Source organism: Bos indicus, chromosome 5 (assembly GCF_029378745.1).
Source record: "Bos indicus isolate NIAB-ARS_2022 breed Sahiwal x Tharparkar chromosome 5, NIAB-ARS_B.indTharparkar_mat_pri_1.0, whole genome shotgun sequence".
Taxonomy (NCBI): Eukaryota; Metazoa; Chordata; class Mammalia; order Artiodactyla; family Bovidae; genus Bos; species Bos indicus.
In genome coordinates, this window is record NC_091764.1 from 70262133 (window position 1) to 70283065 (window position 20933).

A 20933-nucleotide genomic window follows, 5' to 3' on the forward strand; every position below is an offset into this window, starting at 1 on the left:
GTAGACTACAGTCCATGGGGTCACAGAGTCGGACACGACTGAGCGACTTCACTTTCACTTTTCTCTCTTCATTACTGAACACCCACTCTCTCCTGCCAATTTCCAGCTTCTGGCGAGCCCTCGGCAATACGGTAGGTGGTGGGTGACCGCGGCGAAGCCGAGTTCTCTCATGATCAATTCTAGGGGCAGAGGAGATTTCAAATAAAAATAACAAAAATAGTGACAATAATAAATGAGCAATGTTTCTCAACAACAAAAAATAATAAACGAGCAGCGTCTCTGTCCCCTGTCACCTGTAGAGTAAATAGAGGCTCACAGGGAGCCCCAAGGTGAACGGCTGAGAGCAGGCCCAGCTCATTCACTCTCCTGAGGGAAAGCAGGTAAGGGGACGTCAAGGCCCCGGGCGAAGGACTGGAGAAACTGGCAACCGTCCCATATTCCCTAGGGCGAAGGTTCGGAATTCACAGCGACCGTTATCCGTGGCGGAACTGAAGTTTCGCAGGGCCGCAGGCGTTGGCAGTAGGGCCGCAGGGCAGCCGACTACACGTTCCTAGCGCTCCGCGCCCCTCGCCCGATCTGATTGGACGGCAGCGGGGAAGGGGGCGGGAGGACCAGGGGGAAGCGCGCGGAGACCAGCCGGGGGTTCTCGCGGTTGCACCCAGCGGGCGAAGGGGCGGGAGTAGGCTTGAAGCTGAGGAGCGGCGCGCGTGCGCACGTCGGGAGGCGACCAGCTGGGGGCTGCTGGGAGGGCTGGGCAGTTCGAGCAGCGGGTGGGCGTGTGCCCGGTGGGCGCGGGAGGGGCCCCGGGTGCGCGTGCGCTTTGGAGCGCGAGCCGTAGGAGGAGGCGGGAGCTGAGGAGGCGGTGGAGGGGGCGGGTTGCGTCCGGCGCCACGTCCGCAGCCAGAGGCCGCCGTCGCAAACCGTGTCTTTTGGCTCCACAGCCGGAGGAGGCGTCTGCGGAGCCCGCGACTGCCCGAGGCTGTGCCCGCCGCTCAGGCCGCCTCGCCCTTCCTCGGTGCTGCCCGCTCCTTCGCCCGGCCCCGGCGCCGGCCCCCGACCCAGCGGTAAGTCGGTCAGGGAGGGTAGGGGGCGCCGTTCCGGCTTCCTGCGCTCCTCTCTGTTGCCTTTTTCCGTTAGCTTTTCTGCACCTCACTGCCTCCCTCCCCAGGCTTGGCTGCCCGGAGCCTTTTTGGTGGTGGTGGTGGCGGGGGGGTTGCTGAACGGGGAAGGGGGAGGGGCGGGACCGTGTTGCGGGCGGGTGGAGGTTAGCTGGCGGGGTTACCCGCCCCCCCCCCCCACCTTTACTCGTTTCTGACTCCCCCGCCGTGGTTTGAGATTGGGACCCTCATTGGACGCTTCCTCTTGACTTCTTACCTCCTGGGGTGTCAGGCCGGAAAAATGGGGGTGGGGGGGGTGGGAGGATGTCAGCAGCCTGGGAGAGGAGAGGGATGCGGCAGGGGGGGCTGCGTGCTTCCCCGCCCCGCTCACTCCTAACCTGTTGATAAACTGTTCTCTTGGGTTCAACCACACGAGCCTTGGTCCCCAGTGGACATTCCCAGTGCCCTTCCCAGGTAGCTCTACCACCACGCCTAACCTGAGCTTGAAAGTGAAGCGATGGACGGAGGTGCTGACGGCCCCGGGGGGTGACTGGGGACCGCTGGAGCACCCATGAGGGCCATCAGTGCCTCCTGAGTCTACATAAAAACCGTGCCTGCTATGCACACGCACCTCAAGACTGATCCCCAAGCTCCCACCTATGATCAGTTCCTCTCTCCTGTATTTAGCAGATCGCCTCTTGTATGTTAGAAGACAGAAATTCTGGAACTCTGTGGGAGTGGGGTTTGCTGGGTGTACAACGTGGAGCAGAGGGAGGAGGTGCTGAGCTCAGCCTCAGCCAGGGCTCCTTCAGGGTCATTTTCTGCCTCTCCTGCCACGTCACTCCCTCTGCTAAAGGAAAAAAAAAAAAAAAGGACTTGCTAGTGCCCAAAGGGATGGAAGGGGGAGGGTGGCGGGGCGGGGGAAGGGGCCATTGGGAAAGGTTTAGAAACACCCAGGGAAGGAGGAGAGTTTATTTGATTCATTCTACCCTTGTGAACACTTAGGCTAAATTCAAATGAAAACACTTTATTTACTATCTGTGATTATTTGCTGTTTGTTGTTGAACCTTTAAAACTGGTGTGGGTGCTCTAAAGAGTTCCCCAGGAGTATTGATATAACATCAACAGGTATATGTCTGAGTGTGTGTACCCATGTCTGTTTTCTTAAAGCAAGAAGGAAGTAACTTTTAATAAACCTACATGCATCCTGTTTTGATTTTTTTCACTTTCATTTCTTTAGTCTTTGTTATAACGTACACTAGAAAGCAAGTGCAGGAAAAATATGTCATTACGTAGAGAACATTGTTAGATCTTGTGTGTGTGGTTCTTTTTTAACTCCAGGAAAATCTTTACCTTTTTCTTGTTTTAGTCATTGAATTGTTGTTGTTATGCTACTTCCTGAAGGTACCTTGCTGGATTATACATAAACACCCTGAAAGGAGGGCTTTGACATGCTTGTTCAGAATAAACCTTTAGTGTCTAACACAGTGTCTGACACATTAGCAGGGACACAGATATCTGTTGAACTAGTGAAGTATAATTTAGTGAAAATGACTGGCGTGCTGGTTATTTGGTTTGATAGGTTATTGTAATTCTGGTTAATGTTTCATTTAAGAGCAACACTTAAAAAATGCCATTTTGATACTGTCGGTTGTTACTGTCACTGGCAAGTTTTACTGGCAGATTTCTTTTTCTTTCCTGACACATTCAGTGCATTTCCTGCAGTTCACTTGCTGTTGGTTTAATGGGCAGGGACCATTTTTAAAAGGAGCCTGTTGAGAGCTGGTTAACTAGAGAAGCCTAAAAACAGTAAGCTGGTGTTTTAATATACACTGTTTGTTGGTGTATGTGGGCTAAAGCTCTGTATAAATATATATTTTAAACTCCTTGTAGTTATTTGGCAAAGAAGCTAAAGCATAGGAGTGAGAACGTGGCAAAGTTTCTATATATATTAAAATATGTAGAATAATTTAGCTAATTGATTTATAGTCTTTTTCTTATAGGGAAATTAGCACTTACTGTTTAGTAAGAAATTTTTGAAGTGTCTTTGAAGGTAAACTGTCGTGCACTGTATTTTGTAGTTGTGCTTCATGTACAATGTGTTAGTACTCTTTAACTTCCCTTGGTACACAGGGGTGTTGAGCCTTAGGCACGTTTGAGTACTATTTTCAGATTTTCTTTTCATTATTAACAAGAATTTTATATATATTACAGACATCTGTAAACAACACTGATTTGTTTTCTTTTAAAAAAGGGAGGGGGTTCATAGAGGCATTTGTTTACTTATTCCTATTATTGGAAGAAATTACCCTCTAGAGAATAGTGTTGTTATAAATCCTTGCTCAATGTATTTGCCAGCTGTTATATCTATGATATTGTTGTACTGGACAAGAATTATTTCTCCCGGGCTTAAAATGCTTAAAGGAACTGCTGATGAATTGCAGTCTACAGTAAAGGACTCTTTCACATTTCAGAGTTTCTTAAAAAAACATACTTATGACCAGTTTTAGCTGGTACTATATACTCACATGTCAGGACCACATGGTAAAACTGATATATGTCCTTAGAGGAAGTTAAATTATTTGTCCTGATCTAAAGGCTGTTTTCTGTCTTTATTGCCTTTCTTAGGAAAGTACATTTTTTAAAAAGAAATTTGTGTGCATTATGAGTTCCCATAGAGCAGCCTTTTTTTGGTTTTTGAATGAAACTAAATAATGGTAAAGTATGTAACCACTGGATTGTAAACTCTGACTTAGAATAGTCCTCTGTGTGTTTAATCACACTCACACTGAAACCTTGAGTGCCTAGCAGGGTACCTGGCACATAGCAGGGACCCAAGTATATGTTGAATTTAGGGCTGATGGTTTGCATAGAATTTAACAATGTTGTTTAAGGGTAACATTTTAAAATGGTCTTTTCAATACTTTCATTGTCAGTTATTTGTCTTCATGTGTATACTTTAAAATTTTATTAAGTAGATTATTTACCTCTTCCAGTTTTAGAATATTAGGGGTGTATTTGTCTTCACAATTCCATATTTAAGAGATAAAAGTGTAATGATGATAATGACCAGGATGGTAATATAAAAAGTATTTCTCCTAGTGATGAAGTGATAATATCCATGAAGAGGTAATACCACCAGAAGTTTGGCACATATATGTGTGTAGAAGTTGGGAATGGTTTATGTGAGTAAAAAGTAAAGATGGTATTACAGATAGTTAAGGATTTTAGCAAAAATACCTTTATAAGGAAAATTGGTGTCTTGGATTCAGAAAAATATATTCCATGTACTTAAATATACTTAAAAAGCTTTTACACAATTTTTACTACCCTAAAGTGTTCTGTAGGAATTTTAATACTATATACTTGCTGTTAATATGAGTGACGTACAAGAAATGTAGACATTAAAAAATATATATACAAAACAAAAATCAATCTTTGTGGCCTCTTAGGGCTGCTGTCTGTGGGGTCGCACAGAGTCGGACGCAATGGAAGCGACTTAGCAGCAGCAGCAGCGGCAGGGCTTTCAAAGTCAAGTTGTTTCAGACTAGATAGCCAGGTTCTGGCCTGCACAACTCTAGACTTCGTATTGTTTATTGATAATCCTGTTTGTAACTATTGGTAACACTAGTAAATGTAAGTGTAAATGTGATTTAAGAATGGGGTAAACTCAGGGGAGGTGGTAAAAGAGCTGGTAAATTATACTCTGAAGATCCTGATGCTGGGAAAGATTGAAGGCAAAAGGAGAAGGTGGCAGCAGAGGATGAGTTGGACACAACTTAGTGACTAAACAACAACATACCCTAAAAGAAGCTCCAGGCAAGAATGATTTATTGAACGTCTGGTTATCTTAAAAAATTCCCAAACACTTTTAACTTTTTAGTGTATATTTAAAAATAAAACTATTTTGAATTACTGTGTAGTAGAATTTATGCATTATTATCTCTCCTGTGGTTCTTGAAGCCCCTGGCATACCATTGCCTATTTTTCAAGAGGTACATTTGAAGAGCATGAATCCAGCTGAAAGTGTTTTAAAAAAAAAACCAGAAATTTGGATCATGTATTGGTATGCATATTTTCTTATGATGCTTAAAGACAGTGTGGATACAAATTATATTTTTATTCCATTTATTCCACAAATACTGTGTTTTGGCTTACAACCAAAATATGTACTATAAGATAGTAAGAATTATAAATAAGATTTTCAAATTGCAAATCAGGGAAAAGAGCTATAAGAGTGGAGGTCTTGGTGTGCTGTCAGGACTGGGGTGGGGGAAGGGAAGGGAACAAAACCATGAATAAAACTCAATGATGTCATTTTCTTCAAGTCAGCATTTTGTGATTCAGGAACATTGCTTTTTAGATGATCAACTTGATTTAAGGATAAAAACCTATTAGTTACAATAACTATATAGATGAACTGTGTCAGCTTTAAAAATATCCTTTGTGAATATCACTGATTTCTAAGACTTAAAAATATAATTTTCTTTAATTACAAAATCAATACATGTTTATGGTAGAAAATTAAAATATAGATGTTAAGTGTATATATTTCTCTCTCTACAGGAATACTATGTATCTCTCCCTCCTCACCATATATGTAATTTCTGTCCCCTAGTGGCAATCTTTGTTAGCACTTGGGGGCTTCCCAGGTGGCGCTAGTGGTAAAGAACCCACCTGTCAATGCAGGAGATGCAAGAAATGCAGGTTTGATCCCTGGGTCAGGAAGATCCCCTGGAGGAGGACATGACAACCCCATTCTAGTATTCTTGCCTGGAGAATCTCATGGACAGAGGAACCTGGCAGGCTACAGTCCATAGGGTTGCAAAGAGTCGGACATGACTGAAGCAACTTAGTGTGCATATTTACCTTTAGTCTTTTATATGCACTTGAAAAAAATAGTATCATGTGATATATGCCTTTTATATCCTCTAAGTAGAACATCAACAGTCCCTCATAGTATTTGATCTTCATAAATGATTTTAATGTCTACATTGTATATGTCTTTAGGAAGCTTATAAATTCATCTCTTGCTATCCATGAGACTCTACTCATTTGACTATCTTTAGGTATATTTTGTTTTTGCTGGCTTCTCTTTTGCTCACTTCTTAAATATCAACAGTCCAATTAAGCTTTATCAATCTACTGTCTTACTGCACTTTTCCTTAATCACACCACTTACCCCATGCAACTTCAGTTGTCACTTCAGACCATTCTTAGGACCTCAGTTCTAACTCAGACTTCATGCTAAGTTTCAGGCCCTTTAAGTCCAATTGACTGCTAAATGTCTCCTGAAGAGACTGCTAAATGTCTCTCATCTGAAGGTAAAATAGCTATTCAGGAACAGGTCATAGTCAACAGTCAGTGTACACTTAATTAAAGGGGAGATCTCATGGTAAGTGTTCTTATTGCAATAAAATAAACTAAAATAAATAAAATAAAATAAAAAAAAGTCCATCTCTCTCAGCATTCGTTTCCTCTCTCCTGTCCCCTGTCTTCATCATTTCTATTTTGTTTCTCACACTAGAAATTTTATATCCTATATTCTCCTTCTGTCTTATATTAATACCCAAGTTATGTTCTACTTCACACAAAAAATTCAAGTATTTGAGTGTCCACTTAATCAGGCATTGATTAAGGCTCTGGGAATGAAGCAGTGACAAAACCAAGCTTTGTTACAATAGAGCTTTCATTCTAATTGGGAGAGACACAGAATAAACATGTATATCAAGCGACAGTAAAAGCAATGAAGAAAATAGAGCAGTGTTAGATGGAAATGGTAGGGAAAGGAGTTAGGAGGGTGCTAATCTGTTTTAAGGTAGTCAGGGAAGACCTCTGAGAAGGGGACGTTTGCACAGACCTGAAGGAAATAAGGAATCAAGCCATGTACATGTATTGGGGAAGAGCCTTTCAGGAAAAGATGAGCAAAGAAGCCTATGTTGTCAGGCTGGAGTGAGCAAGAAACAGAATGGTAGGAGATGATATCAGGGTATTAGATGTTGACCCTCAAAGGCGAAGGAAAGGACCCTGGATTTTATTCTGAGCAAAATAGGAAGAAGCTGGAGGGTTTTAAGCAGAGTATAACATGGCTAGACTGAAGGAAGAGCAAAGATGGAAGCTTAGAGGCCGGTTAAGAGACTTTGTAACTGTCCAAATAAGAGATTGTGATGGCTTAGTTAAAAGTGGTAGCAGAAGAGGTGATGTGTAGTAGTTGTATCTTGGACGTACTCAGGCAACAGAATTTACCAATGATTTGATGGGAATGTTAAAAAAAAAAGGAAATCAAGGGTGACTCCTAGGGTTTTGGTCTAAACTTTATTTAGACAAGAACAATTGACAAGAGTTCAGACTGCTGTTCTATCTCACTAGACTATAAAGTAGCCACTTGCTGTATTTAATCTCTGTCCTTCTATCTGATCTTGCTTTAGTTAGCTTTTTAAAATACAGATCTGACAGTATTACTTGGCTGATGGCTCCTCATTGCCTGTTGGCAGGAGAGTAAAGTCACTTCATGGTATTTAGATGAATTTGCATACGTCTTTTATGCTATCATAAAATAAAACAGCTCTGATCTTTTAAAATGATGGTCTTGTTCTTTTTTAAACTACCAGGTAGATAAATGTGAAGAAGTTACATTTTGTTTGTTTTTTAAAAGGGATTCTGTATTAAGAGGAAAAGGCAAGACTTTGGGTAGGAATTTGTGGGATATATACAGAAAAGCAGAAATATATGTAGTTACTAGCATGTCTGTTTTATAACTCCAGCTAAAATATGAAAGGTGTATGTGTATATAATATTCCTGTATTTCTGTACAGGATATTCTGACATCTATTAATTACTTGATCACCCAAATGATCTCCTGGTATACAGATACTGGGTTTAGTGCTGAGTAAGGCAGACAAAGTGTCTCTCCTTTTGGAATTAACAGTTCAGTGGGGAAGAAAGTGGGGATCCCAGGTAGCTCAGTGGTAAAGAATCCACCTGCAATGCAGGAGATATGGGTTCAAGTCCGAGATCCACTGGAGAAGGAAATGGCAACCCACTCCAGTATTCTTGCCTGGGAAATCCCATGGACAGAGGAGAGTCTGGTGGGCGACAGTCCATGGGGTCACAAAGAGTCGGACAGGACTGAAGCGACTACAACAATGGGGAAGAAAGTGGCTCCAAAATAGTTATTTCTCAAGAAGGGGCACACACACTCCTGGCCATTCTGTCAGAGGAGTTTCTGCATATTTTTGTTTTCAACTGTTAAATAGTATTCTCAGAGTGAGGGTTAGAATATCTTTAATTTCTGTTTCCTGAACAGCAAAGATCTGGGAAGTTATTTGTCCTCAGCCATATAGTTTATATAGTCAAGTTGGGATTCAAATGCAAATTCTCTGATCCCAAAACTTTAAACACTGTGCTGTATAATTCTCATGATCTTAACATGACAATAAAGAAATATAAAAATGAGAATGAAAATAAATTTAACTTTCTGACTTACGAGAGTTTCAAAATGAAAGCAAATCAGTCAGGAACTTCTCCTAGTAATGCATCAGCTGATACTCTTTCAGATATTTAATTGTTGTTATCAGAGATTACATATCTTTAGTGTTACTTTTAAAATCTTAAGTGTGTATGAAATACATTAAGTTGACAATGAGACTAGCATAAGATGAGGTGCGCTTGATCTGTGGTCTGAGTCAGACTTTTCATTAGAGCAACTAAAAATTACTTATTTAAGCACAGGATGTATGCTGCTGAATGCTGAGGGTGCAGTTACACACCCTTTAGGTTTTAAAGACAGTTTAAGTTGAATTAATGAAGTTAAATTACCTTTGAAAAGTCTCACTTCTCAGACTGCTACCTCTAGCACCCTCATTTGCCATCAGTGTGTTTTGCCTGGCTTATTGACATATAGAAGGAAATATGAATGACTTTTTATTTGATTATCCGGTACTTAAAAGCAATAGGAGTCATAAAGGAAAAGGGAACTTCCCTGACCTTCTCTGATCACTTAACATTAATCCTGATAAACACTGCAGTACGTGTAAACCCTGAAAACCCTAGGTTGAGACTAATAGGTCTTTCTGTGCTCGTTTCTGATTGCTTGTTCTGCCCACACAGCCAGAATGGTCTTTAAAAAGGGTAACTCAGAACACATGACCTCTCTGGTCAGCTCCTTTCACTGGCTCCCCATCTCAGAGTTACGAGATAATTGCTTCTCTGGCCTGTAAGGGACTGTGTCACCCACGCCTTGTTCTTTGACCTCCTTTCCTACTGCCCTTTGCTGCAGCCCCCGCCACATTTTTCTGGCTGTTCCTTCCTGTTTGTGGTAAGCTCCTACTTCAGGACCTTTGCTTTTATTGTTTTTTCTGCCTTGAGGGCACTTGACTGAAGTACCTTCTGTCCTTAGCTCCTTTGGGATATCACCACAATGAGGCCTTCAAATATTACATCCTCTTCCCTTCATCTTTTTTTTCCACAGCAGGTAACATTATCTAATACACAATATGAAACTGAAAGTTGCTCAGTCGTGTCTGACTCTTTGCCATGCCATGGACTGTAGCTCTCCAGGCTCCTCTGTCTATGGAATTCTCCAAGTGAGAATACTGGAGTGGGTAGCCACTCCCTTCTCCGGGGGATCTTCCTAATCCAGGGATTCAACCTGGTTCTCCTGCGTTGCAGGCAGATTCTTCACTGTTTGAGCCACCAGTGAAGCCCCAATATACAGTATATTCTTTGCATATTTATTGTCTTTCCCACTAGACAATATGGGATGTTCATGATGGTGGAGTTTTGGTCTGTATTGATCACAGCTATATCCCATGCATAAAACATGATGCATAGTAGGTACTCAATCTGTCAATTAATCAGCATATTAAAGTATACTGTTTTCACAATATTCTTTTTTCCTAGCTTTCTTGAGATATAATTGACATACAGCATTGTGTAAGTCTAGGTGTATGTGATGGTTTGATACACATATATTGCAAAATGTTTATCAGATTAAGGTTAGTTAACACATCCTTAACTCATATAATTACCTTTGTTGTTATTATGGTGAGAACTTTTTAAAATCTGTTAGCAACTTTCAAGCATACAATATAGTATTTTTAACTGTAGTCATCATGCTATACATTAGATCCTTAGAACTTATTCCTCTTATAATGGAAAGTTTGTACCCTTTGACCAACATGTTATTTCCCCAACTCTACACCCCCAACCCCATGTAACCACCTTATCTTTAAGTTTGGCTTTTTTAGATTTCATATATAATTGAGATTATATACTATTTGTCTTTCTCTGACTTATTTCACTTAAAATAATATCCTCAAGGTTCATGCATGTTGTTTTGCAGATGGCAGGATTTTATAATATTCTTTAAAATCTCTATTGTATATTTACAGATTTAATAATTTAGGCTCTGTGGTTTTATGATTAGTAAATACTTATTTGACTACTGAGGTCACAACCCTAGTTTTCTGGCCAAGCAAGAAAGCTTTTAGACTAGTACTTAATCAAGTGAATATTAAAGCAAATATTTTAAGATAGTAAAGAAAATTGGGCAAAGAAAGTTTATGTTTTTCATCCCAACATAGCTTTATTTCTTAGTTTCCCTTATTACTTGTACTTAGACATAATCATAGTATAATGTGTTTTTTAATTGTAGATTTTTAATTAGTTTGCTAGTGAACACTTCTGTTTATAAGAGCTCTGATAACAATACAAAGTAATCAAAATGCTCCTCTAAGTGATTCAGATTGGTGCTGTCATCTCTATAGAAGAATGTCATGTTTTTTGTTTTTTTTTTTGAATTGAATACACTTGTTTTATTTTTTTTTTTTAATTTTATTTTTAAACTTTACAATATTGTATTAGTTTTGCCAAATATCGAAATGAATCCGCCACAGGTATACCCGCGTTCCCCATCCTGAACCCTCCTCCCTCCTCCCTCCCCTACCCTCCCTCTGGGTTGTCCGAGTGCACCAGCCCCAAGCATCCAGTACCGTGCATCGAACCTGGACTGGCGACTCGTTTCATACATGATATTATACATGTTTCAATGCTATTCTCCCAAATCTCCCCACCCTCTCCCTCTCCCACAGAGACCATAAGACTGATCTATACATCGGTGTCTCTTTTGCTGTCTGGTACACAGGGTTATTGTTACCATCTTTCTAAATTCCATATATATGTGTTAGTATACTGTATTGGTGTTTTTCTTTCTGGCTTACTTCACTCTGTATAATAGGTTCCAGTTTTATCCATCTCATTAGAACCGATTCAAATGTATTCTTTTTAATGGCTGAGTAATACTCCATTGTGTATATGTACCATAGCTTTCTTATCCATTCATCTGCTGATGGGCATCTAGGTTGCTTCCATGTCCTGGCTATTATAAACAGTGCTGCGATGAACATTGGGGTACACGTGTCTCTTTCCCTTCTGGTTTCCTCAGTGTGTATGCCCCGCAGTGGGATTGCTGGATCATAAGGCAGCCTTCAGAATGGGAGAAAATAATAGCAAATGAAGCAACGGACAAACAACTAATCTCAAAAACATACAAGCAACTCCTACAGCTCAACTCCAGAAAAACAAATGACCCAATCAAAAAATGGGCCAAAGAACTAAACAGACATTTCTCCAAAGACGACATACAGATGGCTAACAAACACATGAAAAGATGCTCAACATCACTCATTATCAGAGAAATGCAAATCAAAACCACTATGAGGTACCATTTCACGCCAGTCAGAATGGCTGCGATCCAAAAGTCTACAAGCAATAAATGCTGGAGAGGGTGTGGAGAAAAGGGAACTCTCTTACACTGTTGGTGGGAATGCAAACTAGTACAGCCACTATGGAGAACAGTGTGGAGATTCCTTAAAAAACTGGAAATAGAATGTCATGTTTTTATGAAAATTTTCAGATAGAATTTTTTTTTTAGTTCATAGTATGGTTTTTCTTTAAGTCTCTTGTGAAATAAATGATAGTTAACCAGTATTCTATAGAAAATACCAGATGTACTTCCAGAAATATAAGCTGGATTTAGAAAAGGCAGAAGAACCAAAGATCAAATTGCCAACATGTGTTGGATCATAGAGCAAAGGAGCCAGAAAAACGTCTACTTCTGCTTCATTGACTACTTTAAACCTTTGACTGTGTGGATCACTACAAACTGGAAAATTCTTAAAGACATGGGAATACCAGACCACCTTACCAGTCTCCTGAGAAAACTCTATGTAGGTCAAGAAGCAACAGTTAAAAACTCACATGGAACAAAAGACTGGTACAAAGTTGGGAAAGGAGTCAAGGCTGTATATTGTCACACTGCTTATTTAACTTATATGCAGAGTACATCATGTGAAATGCCAGGCTGGATGAGTCACAGGCTGGAATCAAGAGTTCTGGGAGAAATATAAATAACCTCAGATATGCAGAAGTGAAGAGGAACTAGAGCGCCTCTTAATGAGGGTGAATGAGGAGAGTGAAAAAGCTGGCTTAAAACTCAACATTCAAAAAAGTAAGATCATGTCATCCGGTCCCATCACTTCATGGCAAACAGATGGGGAAACAATAGAAACAGTGACAGACTTATTTTCTTGGACTCCAAAATCACTGTGGACAGTGACTGCAGCCATGAAATTAAAAGACACTTGCTCCTTGAAAGAAAAGCTATGACAAACCTAGACAGCATATTAAAAAGCAGGGACATCACTTTGTTGACAAATGTTTGCTAGTTAAGGCTATAGTTTTTCCACTAGTCATGTATGGATATGAGAATTGAACCATAAAGAAGGCTGAGAGCTGAAGGATGATGGATGCTTTTGAACTGTGGTGTTGGAGGAGACTCTTGAGAGTCCTTTGGACATCAAAGAGACCAAACCAGTCAGTCCTAAAAGAAATCAACCCTAAATATTCATTGGAAGGACTGATGCTGAAGCTGAAGCTCCAGTACTTTGGCCACCTGATGGGAAGAGCTGACTCACTGGAAAAGACTTTGATACTGGGAAAGAGGGCAGGAGGAGAAGGGGGTACTAGAGAATGAGATGATTAGATGGCATCATCAATTCAATGGACATGAGTTTGAGCAAACTCTGGGAGATGCTGAGGGACTGTGAAGCCTGGCATGTGGCAGTCTATGAGGCTGTAGAGTCAGACACGACTTGGCAACTAAACATAGATTTTTCTTTAGGTCTGTTGTGAAATATTCTTTTTTTTTTTGGTATGCATTGTGTAAGATTTATTATTAAGATTTATTGTCTACATAAGTAATAAAAACATCATCTCAAAAAATTAACAGTAATGTGATGAAATTATCTAGCATTCAGTCCATATTAAACTTTCCCTAGTTTTTCCAAGAATGTCTTTTATGGCTAATATTTGTCCCTCACCTTGAATAAATATCCAGCTGAAGTTTATGTATTACGATGAAAAGTGTTCAATTTTCCTAGTGTCTTTCTGTGCAAGAAGTAATCATTATCCTATTTACCTGTCAGGTCTGTACTTTTATATTTATGCTATATATGTTATATATGTAAAATAATATATAATGTTTTTAAAAATTTTACTTAAGTGGTATTATAATGTGTGTCTTATTCAATGGTTTTCTACTTTATTTATTATTTTTTGGGGGGTGGGAGGGGGGTTCAAGATGGGGAACACATGTACACCTGTGGCAGATTCATGTTAATGTATGGCAAAACCAATACAATATTGTAATTAGCCTCTAATTAAAATAAATAAATTTATTTTTTTAATATTCTGTAGGAGGAAGCACTTAACATTTTTGTCTGCTGACTCCCACCTTTCAACTTTATTTCAATTAGTAATTTTCAATTTAAGTTGAAGCTATAGTACAACATAGAGCCTGTATTGTGCCTGCCAATCTTTGCTTGATTTAAAATTTGTGTTTTCAACTAGTAATTTTAAGTATTTCTCAACACCACAAAGTAGGAGACAAGGTGAAGTAGTCTTGTTATAGGTGTTTTAAAATGTTGTTTATCAGGAGTTCCCTGGTTGGTGGTTAGGATTCTGTGCTTTCATTGTCATGATCTCGGTTTAATGCCTGGCCACATAGCTTGGCCAAAATAATAATAAGTAAAATGTTGTTTATCAACTTAATAAAGTTGATTAAGTGTTAATAAGCATATGATGAGTAGTTTCAGAGGTTGAAATGGAAATGTGTGTGTTTTTTAGGTGATCATGAATCAGACAGATAAAAATCAACAAGAAATCCCATCATACCTTAGCGATGAGCCACCAGAAGGTAAGTACGCATCTATAACACTAAGAATGAAAAAACATCCTAGTGAATTAAAGTTCAGATTGTCTTTATTAAATTTAAGTAACAACCTGTTCTGTCAGCAAATGTGTTCCAAAAATACTTAAAACACTTTAGCTTTTAATAAGAAAGCATAGATATTATGAATAGGGACACTATGTAACTGTTTTATTGTTTAAGATCTATTTTTCTGCTACTCTTTTATTCTTCTAAGACCATTTCACAAGTAGAGTATCCTTTCATTAGTAAAGACTTGGGTGGGTGCAGAGGAAGGATGGATTGGGTTTAGTTTTGATGTCATGAATACAAAAACTCAATTCAGGAGGCACTTGAGATTTGTTAAACTCCTGTTATTCACTGTTACAATAGGTAACTTCCTTTTTTAATACATGGTCTTGGGGTTTGCTTATTTTTTAGTTTGAAAATCGTGACATCAGGAATCATTTTATTTTATCTTTACTTCAAAAATCTCTGGAAACTAGTAACACACACCTGAATGTCCTGACTATACACAGAAACAACTAGCTGTTTTGTTTGCTTTATTTTTTAGAGACTAGAACTCTGGAGTATTGAAGAGAAAAGTTAGGGCTCAATGAGAAAGTAAATAAGGACTTGTGAGAACCATGTCAGGAAAGAGATAAAGGCTGTCCAGGAGCATGACTGTTAAGGAAGAGAACAGCCTCAGCAGTGTCTTTATATTGGCAACCTCTTAAACAAAAGTAGTCTGCGAAGTGAATAATTTATATGGTGGTAATTAAGAGCACAGTGATAACAGTATTAAAATTTGTCTGATTTGACAGAGAAAAATTTTCTTCATTAAATGCATGTACACCAAATTTAGCATAGAAGGATAATACTAATGAGGTATTCAGCATGAGGTTTTTATGTTTTATCCTCAAGATTCCTCCCCCCCCCCCCCCCGCTTTTCCTAGTGTTACTAACCTTGGATTACAAAGGAATTACCACTTATGTAATTCTTTCCATCATAATTTTATAATTAATATATTCAAATGCTTATCTGTGTCTTAAGTCTCTTATTTAGCTATTTTAAAATTTATATTAACTATGCTTATTACTCAGTTTCAATTAAAAAATTGGTTTTATAAATTTAACTATTGCTGTATCTTTATAAGTGAGCTATTTTGACTAAGCACTGAGGCTTTCTTCCTTGTGAAATGATGTAAACTCTCCAAACAATAAGAACAAAATGTTACTCAAGGTAAATTTGTGCCTTGCGTATTTAAGGAAACTCTATTTTCAGAATCGTTTCTCTTTTAAATATTGTTGGTTTTCCAGAGTTATCTAACCACGATTTAGTAGCTTTGGTGGTCTTAGTTGAACCTATTTATCCATGAATTTACCTTTCTTGTGTGAGATTATACCTTTTTAGTGGTTATAGCCTGACTTATATAGTTACCAAGTATTTTTTCATGAAGTTAAAAAAAAATAAAAACAACATTGCTCATGTGTTGTTGCTGCCTGAGTCACTAGATTATGAAGGAGAAAAGATCTCTGTGCGTTTGAGGGTGCCAGAAGCGAATTTTTATGAAGTCTTCCTGCTAGTCATTTTATGCTGGAGTTTGGGTTACATGCCAGTTTGAGTGCCTCTATTAAACAAACAGAAAAAACTCATGACAGTAAATCTGAATTTCTCATATTGATGTTCCTTTTCTGGGAGTATATGAAGAGTATGTTGAAGTATTTTACTATGAAGAGAATTCAGCAGGCCCATGTAACACATTTTTTGAAAAATATATAACTATTTTCCAAAAAAAGAAAAATAACATTGTGAGCAGAATGACAGTTTGTTTGTGGCAGTGCCATGGCTCACAGGATTTTAGTTCCCCAACGAGGGAATGAACCCGGGCCTTTGGCATTGAAAGGGTGCGGTCCTAACCACTGAACCACCAGGGAATTCCTGACATTGTTTTAATATTTTTGCAAATCTCTTTAATATTTGGATTAATAGAAGAGAGCTAGATTCTCATAGTTGCTTCTGTGTTTAGTCTGTTGTGTTACTGCACATCATTTAGTTTCTGGAAAATCCTGTTGTAGACTGGTGACAGAATGAAAGTGAAAAGACATGTTAATATTGATGTTTTAGTATTACCATGAAAGCAGTTTGTAACCCCTTAAATAGTCCTGGGGATACTCAGGGGTTCCAGACCACACCTTGAGAACCAGTGCTTTAAATGAAGAAGCTTTTTTCAATAATGACTGAATTCTATCAAGGATATAAAGGCTAAATATATTTTTTTCCATGCTCCTTTTAGGATATAAAACAAAGCTTTTAAAAAAATTAACAGCAACAAAACTGTAAATCCAGGAAACACTTAAAATAGTTTTCTATTTTATGAAAGGTGTCAAGTCTTTAAAGTATTTCTTCTCATAGATATTAAGACTTAGCATTGGACCAAGATGTTTTAAAAACATGTACAATTATACCCTTGAGGGAATAGCTCTTCATGTCTTGATCAGATTTGTGTTTATTTGGTTGACCTTATTAATACAATCTCCTGATTGTTAGGAAGTCTTAGGCTACTCAGTGATTTGTACTGTTTTTATAAAGACTTAGATTTGACTGTCTTATATTTTCTCTCACTAGGTTCAATGAAAGATCACCCACAACAGCAACCAGGCATGCTGTCCCGTGTGACTGGGGGTATCTTCAGTGTTACAAAGGGAGCTGTTGGTGCCACCATTGGTGGCGTGGCTTGGATTGGTGGAAAGAGTCTGGAGGTGACCAAAACAGCTGTTACAACTGTGCCTTCCATGGGAATAGGGCTGGTGAAAGGGGGCGTGTCTGCTGTGGCTGGAGGTGTTACAGCTGTCGGGTCTGCTGTTGTAAACAAAGTGCCCTTAACAGGAAAGAAAAAAGACAAATCTGACTAAAATATGGAGATACACTTGTTCTCCACAGCATTATGATGCCAGTGGCATTGAATTGCTAAATTATGGACTACAACCAAGTCACCGGTTTTGGACGTTTATCTTCTAACTGCTGTGTTGAAAGTATTGATGACTGACTGACTGGCTTTTGTCTAAAAAGAAGAGACCAATACTAGCACAGTGTATGAAGGTTTCTCATACTTAAATTCCAGCTTTTTATCTGGTAAAATGTTACACTTATTCAGTTGTAACTGAAGATATGGTGTATTTGAATATTTACTATATAAGTCTTTCAGTTTAACTAAAAATGTGAAAGTTGAATTTAGTGGATGATCTTTACAGTTCCATATGTATAATGTGCCAGGTAACTCATCTGCCCCTTAAGAAGGGAACCTTGAACTACATAAACTGTACCTTTGATGTGCCTAATAGTTTCAGATGTTTTAGTTTTTTTTTTAATAACCATAGTTGATTAGACCAAGAGGCATTCTTTTATTATTTAAGATGGTAAAAGTAGCAGGAACTAGAGAAGGTTAAAAGATTCATGGTTTTGTGAGTATTAACCATCTTGTATTAGACATGCATTATATTAATTTAATCATTGATGCCTTACAAAAGAAAACATCTTTTCTAATACCCTGAATATGTGCAGTTCTTAGGATTATTATTATATATGGATTCTTTCAAAAGTTGTTTGTGAAATTAGTTTTCCCTCAAGAATCTCAGGATTAGTGGGGTAAAGGCATTTCTTGCTCTCAGCAGATAAGATAGTGCTTGTTAATTGTCAGTAGTTAACCAAATTGTACACTTCAACCTGGGCTCATGCTCCATCATTAATGAACCTTACAGTGCCTAAGGAACATTTCTTTGCTGGTCAGAAGCTATGTTAAAAGAGTTTCATATTAAGGAGGAACACATAAATCATTTTAAGTTCTTAAGAATTATCTGAAGCATCCAAGATACAGAAAGAATTCTTCACACCTATTTTGTCTCACGTGCTTACATACTCACTTGTGCCCAACTCTTTGTGACTCCATGGACTGTAACCTATCAAGTTCCTTTGTCCATGGAATTTTTCAGGCAAGAATACTGGAGTGGGTTGTGATTTCCTACTCCAGGGGATCTTCCCAGTGCAGGGATCAAACCCGTGTCTCCTGCTTGGCAGATGGATTCTTAACCACTTGTGCCACCGGGGAAGCCCCATTTTGTCTCAAGGATGGCTTAAATTATTAGCAGTACCCCTTTTAAAAAACACAGTACAAGCAACTATGGATATGTGACTTGAATGGAATGGGCTCCATAGATTAGTTCTGAAGATTAAGGATATTGATAAGTGCTATCAATGTTTGACAGGCTTTTAAAATGTTATCTTACAGTCCTTTAAAGCAGCAATAGACTTTGTATCATTTTCCAAGTCAACTTCAGGCAGGGAATTGAATTTTTTGGTTACGGATGATAAGCGTGTCATATCTTAATAACGTCTTGTCAGGTCTCGTTCATTCTAAAAGAATATGACTTAGCTAGAATTCATTTTTGTTTCATGTTCAATTTCATAAAAATTTTAAAGTGGAATATATATTTGGCATATCTCTTAACTAAGGGTTTAATCCAAGTTTGAAAAATCTTAATTTTCTTTAACTTAAGTTTGGAAATTTGCTACCATTCTGCACTTTTTTTTTTTTTTAAATGAGCGAGGGGAAGAAAGGAGGTGATACTCTGAAGTCAGTAAGTCAAAATAGCACTCCTGAGAACTTAAATCACTCCAACACCCAAAGCTTAAGTGTTTGTTTGCAAACCTCTAAGAGTTTTACATTAATAATGTGGATCAACAAAAGGATAAGAACAAAACTTTTAAAAGCTTTTATAAATACCAACAGGGGTTTATGCAAATCCAGTTTCCCGAACCTTTCTACGATATACAAATCTGGAAAGTCATTAAGGAGTTAATGAGAAATTAAATTGGCATTTATTTCATCCAGTATGATTTATCTGTTGGTATAAAGAAAGAAAGTGAAGTCGCTCAGTGGTGTCCGACTCTCTGCGACCCCATGGACTGTAGCCTACCAGGCTCCTCTGTCGATGGGATTTTCCAGGCAAGAATACTGGGAGTGGGTTGCCATTTCCTTCTCCAGGAGATCTTCCTGACCCAGGGATTGATCCCAGGTCTCCCGCATTGTAGGCAGACGTTTTACCGTCTGAGCCACCAGGGAAGTATCTGTTGGTATACTGTGATCAAATATAATTAGAAACAGGATTCAAAAAAAAACTCTGAAATTAATAAACACTAAATGATCTAAATAATGGTATTGGAGAACTTTTTCCTGTTATTTGAAATTATTGCTTTGTTGCTAGTTTATATTTCTAAATTATCTTTATAGGCTCTGCTGTGCTTTGTACCTGAATTTCTACATATAGACTTTAGTTTACCGTATGCTTGAATATTTATTTTCAACTTCGCTTGTCTTTAAAATTGCTTGAGAAAAAATGGTTGTAATTAATTTCTGCTACAGAAAAGCCACCTGGTACATTTTATCTCATCAAGCTTGTTTTAAATTTTAAACTTATAACTTTGTTCAGGAGAGGCTTTGCAATGATAGCAGAGAACTTGTACAAATGAACAGTTAGTTGTAGAGGTCTTGTTGAAATGAACTTGCCATTTGATATGTAAAGCTGTACACTTGAGTCTTTTTCAGTTTATTTTTGTAGACTAGCAGTTTGACCTGTTGAACAGTACTGGCTAACTTCAAGAAACTGAGGTTGTTGTATACACCTGGAGGCATCTGTTATTCAGCTTATCTTTTGAGTGGGTATTTGGCACAATGAGGATAAACTTGTGTGACCCACCAGAATGACTGATCTAATAATGTTGACATGAATCCTGTACTTAGTGAAATGTCAGATGAAAATTATTGATGATTGAGTAAATTTTTTGTGTTAAAGAAATGGGAAAAGAATACATGAATCTGTTTAATAAAGCACTATGATCTGCAAAAGATGAACTGTTTCATAAAGATCTAAGGAAATAAAGGGAACTTTAAAACAGGGTATTCTTAAAAGTTTAGTTACATAGCAAATCAGAAAGTACTGTAGCCAGTTTTTAAATTTTTTGATACTAATGCACAAACATGACATAACATCTCCAAATATGAATTCTGATGCCAACAATCAAATCCATATATATTTTAAACAACTCTAATAAATATTAAAAATGCAGATTTCTAGGTTTAACAGCAACTTGCTGAATCTTTGCAGGGTGGAATTCAAGACTGCAGTTTAACAACCTCTGCAGGTAGTTCTTGTGCACTCTACACTTCGGGAATTGATGCAGGAATTATAAAATAGGGAGGGCACTTCTATGTCCTAAGCAGATGTGGAACCAACTTAAGACTGCTTACTGGCCAGAAATGACTCAAAAGGGAAGGAAACCAACTGGAAGAAGGAAGAAAACTGATACTTACTGGGCACCTACTTACCTATCAGGCATGGTCCATAAATTCTCTTATTTAATCAGTATGAGGCCCTTAGGAGGAAAGTATCTGTATTCCATTTGTACAAATATGGAACAAGCTAACCTCCAATGTTAGCTGAGTTTCCCATAACGCTTGAATTAGTGTCAGTCACAACGTCTCCGGCGTATGTCCAGAAACAGAGGGCACTACTCAATAACTGGTCCTTCA

General features: G+C 38.4%; 1 protein-coding gene across 1 annotated transcript; it reads left to right on the top strand.

Moving 5' to 3' along the window:
• Positions 1–849: 849 nt before the first annotated feature.
• Positions 850–20251, top strand: TMEM263 (transmembrane protein 263). Its single transcript, XM_019961245.2, has 3 exons — positions 850–1064; positions 14283–14352; positions 16973–20251. Exons 2-3 carry the CDS (start codon positions 14289–14291, stop codon positions 17257–17259), a joined length of 351 nt encoding a protein of 116 aa, XP_019816804.1. The 5' UTR covers positions 850–1064; positions 14283–14288; the 3' UTR covers positions 17260–20251.
• The last annotated feature ends 682 nt before the right edge of the window (positions 20252–20933 follow it).